Source organism: Anopheles aquasalis, chromosome 3 (assembly GCF_943734665.1).
Source record: "Anopheles aquasalis chromosome 3, idAnoAquaMG_Q_19, whole genome shotgun sequence".
Taxonomy (NCBI): domain Eukaryota; kingdom Metazoa; phylum Arthropoda; class Insecta; order Diptera; family Culicidae; genus Anopheles; species Anopheles aquasalis.
This window is the reverse complement of record NC_064878.1, coordinates 48,838,549-48,846,048: the sequence shown is the minus strand read 5'-3', so window position 1 is coordinate 48,846,048 and position 7,500 is coordinate 48,838,549. Positions and strand designations below refer to the sequence as shown.

The 7,500-nt window shown below is 45.5% G+C and overlaps 1 protein-coding gene across 11 annotated transcripts in view; it reads right to left on the bottom strand.

The window, feature by feature from the left end:
* The window catches only part of LOC126574373 (glutamate-gated chloride channel), an 89,552-nt gene that overhangs the window by 14,846 nt on the left and 67,206 nt on the right, over positions 1-7,500 (bottom strand). For 10 of the 11 annotated variants that reach the window (XM_050234542.1, XM_050234543.1, XM_050234547.1 and 7 more), the window contains 2 exons: positions 5,599-5,813; positions 190-240 (listed from right to left, as the gene is read on the bottom strand). In XM_050234542.1, the coding sequence (XP_050090499.1) occupies positions 190-240; positions 5,599-5,813 (266 nt within the window). The remainder of the gene's footprint in view (positions 1-189; positions 241-5,598; positions 5,814-7,500) is intronic. The other variant, XM_050234544.1, reaches the window with a different exon arrangement.

Below are 7,500 nucleotides of genomic sequence, written 5' to 3'. Positions count from 1 at the left end.
GCAGCTCGAATAAGGGGGTGGGGAAGGGAGTAGCAATTTGCTTTAGGCATCGGGATCGATTGGCAGCAGGTGGCGAAGATGGCTGATGGACAGGGCAATTGTAAGGAACGTAATGGGGATTTTTTTCGGTTTGTTGGGGCAGGATAACGGACTAAAGTTAGATGATGTTGAATAAATAAGATAGCTTACCAGGGGACTAGCGAGAATTATTCCGATCCTGCTTAGGACAGCTGGAAGACGCTGGAAAATGACATTACACAACATTGGTTGGATACTAAAACATACATACAGAGCGCATTTGACATTGGGCATACAACGCACACGCGATCATGTTTCGTTGTATGCCGCTTGGCTTTGTGGGAGGGATTAAAATGATCGTGGAAAATAACGAACGAAGAAAAAGAAAGAATGAAACAACTAAATATGCATTGAACGGTTAAAGGGCTAGGTGTGTGATCGCGGGAATCGAGTGTCTATGTAAGTGTTTGCCCAGGGGCGGTTAAAGGGAGCGAGCGAGAAATGCTAAATGGGCACCAGGTATGGTAAAATTCGGGCTTTGAATTTAGCAAGCGCATCCGATAGTGGTGCAGAGCAGAGAACACACAGAGTAACTGCGGGGAGAGTATTAATGGCGCTCGCATTCAATTATTCTTCGAACTGGAATCGGGGTTTGGGTTTTTACAATTGGGAACTGTATTTCTAACGTCAATGCAGCGTCTATTTGTAGCGATTTAATGGGAGAGGAGGGTATTTTCTAAATGCGAAACATAAAACATAAAGAAAACCAGGTGTGTAGATTAAGGGATCGGGTGTACTAAAGCCATCGTTCGTTGGTAACATACGGGGCAGGGAGGATAGAAGCAACACTAGAGCAAGGTAAACGGGGAATAGATGTGAATAGAACGAATGAGCGGTAAGGGTGTACTCTAGAGAAGCCACAAGCAAAACATTGGCTGCTATCCAGTCGCTGCTGTTAAGCGGAAGAGGTGGGTGAACAAATGAAACCAATGGCCGGGAAGGTGTAGATTGACGGAAACAAAATATTTACCCAAATGAACCCTACGTACTGGGACCAATCGTGAACATAGGCGAAACAAACGAAATAATTGCGAGAAAGTAAGGCGTGAGTCTCTGCTCCTAATACGGAATGCTCGATTAATGTGCTTTGCAGAAGAAGAGAGAATAGAGCACTGTCGTTGCCCTGCCTTTCCATTTGCTAAGCATTATTGATTGAAAGGTTCAACTACGGGTGTGATTTGTTGTAGAGGTTGATTTCGAGTTATCTAGAACACAAAAATGTGGTTCTGAACGTTATGCGCTGTTCTCTGCAGCGAAAAAAACGGCGAGCATTTCCATCTGATGCTTTTACTTTATCATTAGGCAGTTAGTAAAACAAAAAGAAAAGAAACGGTGGCTAACGAGTTCAACTCTCAAGACCAACTCAAACCTCGCCGTGGTTCCAGCGAGATTCGTTTCGATAGTAGCGGCGCGCTACTCTGACACCCGTTTGATGGTTTTGTAATGCATTCCTAGGGCAGAAAGGGTTTATGTAAAACGACAGAAAAAAAAACGAAACAAAAAACCAGCATCGGGGAGCTTCCGTCGCAGCTGCTGAATGCTGCAGAACAAACGATGATCTACACAAAAAAGGGCTTCTTCTTAACAGATCGATTTCCACACCAAAAGCACCTCAAACAGAAACACCAAAACAACAATGCGATTTCTTTTCCACACAAAATCGAGAACGAAGCAGGGAGAGGGTACAGGGCTAACATTTCGCAAAACACAACACGGCATTTGAAACATCTCGCCGGCCAATCGGCGACGGCGTCTGCTGTAGGTAAGAAGCTGATACATTGTAAGCATACTGTGCCGAGGATTTTCCACTTTTCCAATAAAGTAAAAAGGAAATAACAGCAGAACGGCTCGAAAGAAATCGTTAAGCTTTAGTGGCACTGTGTCGCCTGCGTTCGAGAGACGTTCGATTTGGTGTGCAGATCCGTTACGTGGCGCACCTGGTAGACGAACCTTGCCAAAAAAAAGAGGACCATCGCTCCATTTCACCGCTGGTCGCGTTGATCGGTGGCAGTTTATTGCCTTACGACGTTACCCGGTATCACCACGACACCAGGTATGAAGCTTAGACATCAATAAAACATAATAAATATCGATTCAGTGATGCAGCGTGGGGCGGTGGGCGAAACGGCGGATCTCTATCCGGTGCTCGCGGTGTCAAAGACCCGGGGGCCAACAAGAAAGGTGAAGAATGGTGGCTCACAGAAGACGAGACTAGCGGGCGGAACCAAAGTACCGTCGACGGTATGCTGTAATATGTATGAAACAGCGGTTTCGCCCCAAGTCTCGAGCGATCTTGGGCGATCTGATTTGTTGCTGCGTCATTGTAGCAATGGTGGCTTCAAGGATTCAACCATGAGTCCTGGAGAGGACGGCTCGGCATCGGCACTGATTCCACCGGACCAACGGGAGCCATACTGAAGACAGACTAGAAGATGACCTGACCTCAATCGAATTATACGATATCGAACGAACACAGTACATCACCGCTTCTTTCTCAGCATATTCCATCCAGTTGGAGTTGATGGATTATACCAGCGATGGACATTGCAGCGTTCCTCTGTCAATCAATATTATGCAGCGTGATGGAGCCGGAATTGAACTGGAACCGAAAGCATCGGAAATCGTCAAGTCAACCGGGGGGGCAATGCAGGAAATGGCAATTCTGCAAATCCCAACAGAGTAACGCTGCACGAGCATATGGGGCAAAGGCCAACAATTGCTATTGTCCGTAAAGGTGACCATCGGTTCCGCCCCGGTCAGTATTGATTTGAACTGGAGTTTCGTAGCGGAAATGCTGTGACTTTTATGATCATTTTCTCTCGTTGGTGTATGATGGAACGAAAGCTAAACAAGTGTCAGGAGAATTCATGGCTTTGGGTTGGGAATTGAAATGTGATTTATGCAACTGTTTGTTATCCTATTTTCTGCTGTATGTGTTTTATATTTTTAAAAGAAACAATATAAAGAAGGGAATAATTTTCCGTTCTCCATTCATCAGCCGCGATTAAACAAAAAATAAAAAAAAACAAGGAGAACGGACATGCCTTTTCCTGTCGCACAAAAACCTGCAAATAATTGTTCAGTTGCCTGCGGCACGCAAACGAGTCCCGAGGCGAGGTCATTTGGCGAGGTAATTACATTTGTCCAGCACAGCAGCACCGTAGTAGAACTGCTGTGCTGTGATACCACACGGAAAGTGGTTCTTAAAAATTCCATCTGCCCAACCCCTTGTCCACCTATTGTGCAGCCAACATTAATCGGTGTCACTTGGTGTGGGGTGAGGGGGCAACCACACTCCGAGTAATTCTGCATGTTTTATGTAGCTGCAGCGAGTTACTAGCGACACGCACACGGTTTGGGATTATAAATCAGCGGCATTCTTTTGTGCAGGTGTCCCTAACGTACGACCTTCGAGTTTAGTGCCGCCACACGTAGGTTGTGGCAGAAAACGAGTGCGAGAGTGACCCTCAGCATGACGGGTGCTTTCTGGTTAGCCTAAGGCAAGGAGCGGCAATCATTTCAATCCGTCAAGTGGTGCTACGCGTCATGGATGAAAGCTATAATATCTCTAAATATAGACATCAGACATAAAATGATAGTCACCGCGAAATGCATATCGAATGCGACAAAGGCTCCCTAGTGAATCGCCGCGATTTCCATTGATTTGCGCTACACTTGTGGGGTGGGGCACGGGGGAAAGTGTTGCTGTGGGAAGTACGCCATGTGGTACGGGGCCACGCGGTGATCTATGCTGAATGCTGGACGGCTTTGCATTAATTATTCAGGTAAATGCTGGTTTGCGTAATTATGCCAGACGCCAAACGGGGCAGTAGTGCTGGTACTGGAGTTCGGTGAACTTCGTGAATGGCAAATTATTGATCGATGCTCGGTAATGCACCGGAGGAGGTATACGGGTATCGGGCGCGGCATTGTATGGAATGGACACACAAAAGAATAGACGCTGCTTTCAGGAATTTGGTTTGGTCGATTTTCCAAGGAAGAAGCGGAAAGCATGCTCCCTGCTGTCGATGAGATGTGTATCTCACTTGAATATGTAACGGACGAACAAAGAGACACCGAGTGCGAGCACACAGCTAAAACACAGACACTCACGATAGTGAAAGTACAAAACTATAGCGTAAAATCACCTCCACGAAAAAAAAAACCAAAATGTTGTTACGAGCGTCTCGGCTAATCGGAAAAAGGAATTCTGCAGCGAGAGCGCTGTGAACGGTGGACAAAAAACCATCAATAACTAGCCGGATAACATGGAAAACTGTCGAAAAAGGAAATAAAGTATCGCAGGAAATGGAAACCCGGAGGCAAACCGAGTTGGAAATTTACGAATGAATTCCGCAACGATACAGCTGTACTTCATAAGGCAGAACAAGGGAACATGAATAATGGGAACGTGCAATGTTCAAGCGGTTGGTCAAGCAGAGATAAAAATGCCCATAACTACGGGAAAGAGAACGGAACACAGCTTATCAACGGTACCAAATCGCACAGGCACAAGATTAAGAAAGGGAAGGAAGCACGCCAACATTGCAAGTGACAGACGAAATGAAACAAGTTGAAACAATTGAAACTATTTAACGGTTCCACATAGCATAACGAACGAAGGAACAGAAGAGCGATGCATCTTTACAAGGGTTACTGGTACGGTCGATAACTACGGGTTTTCTGAATGTAAATTTTTGCCGTTGACTTCCTAAAAAATATGGTACCGAATCTGTAGCCTTTCTGAATCCCATTCACAAATCGTTTGTTTCCCTGGGAAGATGATAGCATACTGCATCCATCGTTTCAAAATGATATTGAAATATCAAAATTAATATCAAAAGGTGACAATTAAGAAGGTAAGAATTAAGAACCTGACAGGTCCATGAATGAAAGTACTTATTACATGGAAAACATAGAACGAAACAGGTGGTTTAGGAATACCAAAAGATTGTCAAAGTAATGTAATAAAACAAACCAATAGAATGGTAGGTAGAGACTAATATAGGGTTTATAAAGAAGGAGAAAAGCACTTTACATAAAGAAATTTGAAAATAAACCATGAAAAACGGTGCACTGCAGTGGTTTCCGAAAGGTTGGTGTGAATTTGCAGAAGAACTGTAATTGTTTTCCCTGGCGAGAGAAACCATCGTATGAGTCTGGTACGTGGCATTCGGAACGGGATCGTGATCGTGATCGAGGAGATATATACATAGACTGTTGCGAATATGATAGTAAACGCTTATTTACATTCACCATACGATACGATTATGGTTTCCCTCTTCTTGTGTTCAACCTTTTTTGTCTGTGCGAAGCTCCATTTGTTTCACCATTCCACTGGTTCCGGTCCGGCAAAACTGGCGAACCGGACCGAGGGAAGCGAAAACAAACCGAAAAGAGGTGGATCAACTAAAGAGGGACTTTGTTTGGCGTGAAGTTATTCGAAAAGGTTCTCAAAGCTATAGGTAAGTAGGTGCATAGGGCCGGCGTTTGCCCGGAAGGGTGTTGCTGGTACATTACCTGAGTAACTGGATTCTCTCCAGGTCTATATACAACATTGTGCAGTGGCCGCTTGCGCCCGACGTAGTTGACACACACGAACTCGAGCAGCGAGGCGTAGATGAAGCACATGCACACCCCATCCCACACGTTCATCGCCGTGAGATTCGACACGACGGGAAGTGTGCTGCGGAAACCGTTGGAGGTGGTGAAGAAATTCAACATGGTCGTCACACCTGCGGAATGGTCACGAACGGTGAACAGCGCGCGCAGCGTGTTGATCGATGGAGGCGCCAGTTGTTTGTATTTTTCATTCGTCGCCACCGGAGTTCCGTGGTCACGAAAGGTTTTTGGGGGGGATGGTGAAAGGTTAGAGAGAAAGAGAAGGAGAAAAAGACGCATTAATGGCTAATTCATGGTGGATGCATTTCGTATAAGCGCAACGCGCCCCTTTTTCGTGAGTTTCGTCCAGTGCAGCGCGGCTCGGAAGAGCTGCTGCATTTTCGTGCGTCCAGAAATTGTTGCTTGACACGTCCAGAGAGTCCGGTGATGGTGGCAGTGGTGCTAATGTGTATGGTGGGTGTGCTAGTGTTGGTGAGTGTCTGTGTAGCCGGATGTGTACAGATGGGTGGGTGCGATGTACCGGTGGCGTCGATGGTTTCTGCTCCGGTGATCGTTGTTTCCGATGATTTGTGCGCTTCACCGCGCAGTAATGTTTAAACGGCACGAATGCAAGCGATGATGAAATGAATACGCAAACACACTATGCACATTTATAATTAATAGGAGGGCAGCAGTAAGAGCAGCGCACTAGGGACGGATAGGTGGAGAGTGCGAGAGAGTGTGTGCGCTTGGTGGAGAAAATGGGAAATGAGCTACGTTCTATATTGCAGCAGCCAATGGTGCAGTCAATTAGGCATGAAATTCGATATCACGATCCCTGGTATTATTCAAATCATACTTCCGCTAGCAGCAGTATGCACATGTGACCACGCGCTTCGCTCTGCGTGTTGGGTTTCTGCAAGCGCAGGCCTGCAGGTTTGAGAAAATTTCCTTCTATATTTCATTTAAATATCATGATAAAAAAATGAAAGCATGTACTGTTATGGAATAGCATTAGGAATACGTTATATGGTAGCTATGTATCAATGGCAGAAGGCGTACTTTTGTCTTTACCTTTACACACATTACTGTAATAAAAACGAAGCTTGTACCACAAACTAGAAAAACAGCCAAGCCTAACAAGCCACTGGGCACGGTAGCCTATGACCTATGCCTATGTTTCCTCCGCTAACCTCAACCAATTATGGCAAACATTGGAGCGACATGCCAAACCTTGTAAGAAGGCAGCGTGTTGGTATGATACTTTGGACGATAAGTTGACCGTCTCGCACGCCCGACATGTTGACCGTTGTAAGCCATCGACCGGAAATGACGATGTCCGTTAGCTTGCTAGAAAGGTGTGCTCGGCACCGAGTTCGGTCATTGCTGTTTATGGAGGTTCCATTTTGTCGAAGCGAAACGAAAGTCACGGCCCGTCAGTGGATGATACCGTGAGCGTACAGGAAGCGGTGGATGAAGTTTGGATGATGCATATGGACGCCTAATGGATCCGTGTGGTCGAAGGATCGGGCCAGACAATAATTATGCACACATGGCTGTAAGTGATAACGCATACAAGCAGCACACATACACGCACACAAAAACATTTACTGGGACATATTTAATATATTTATATGTACCCCCGGCTGCCACGTAGGGAAACAATCACCTGTTGACGCACAATGCGATGTGTAAAAGAAGGATCTTGGATGTTGTGATGTTTTATGTGAGCTCACATTTGAAGTTTGTTTGGTTTGTAGTACATGAAAGTTGAAATTTAGCTGATCTATTGGATAGCATTTCATTACTAATCGTTTACAG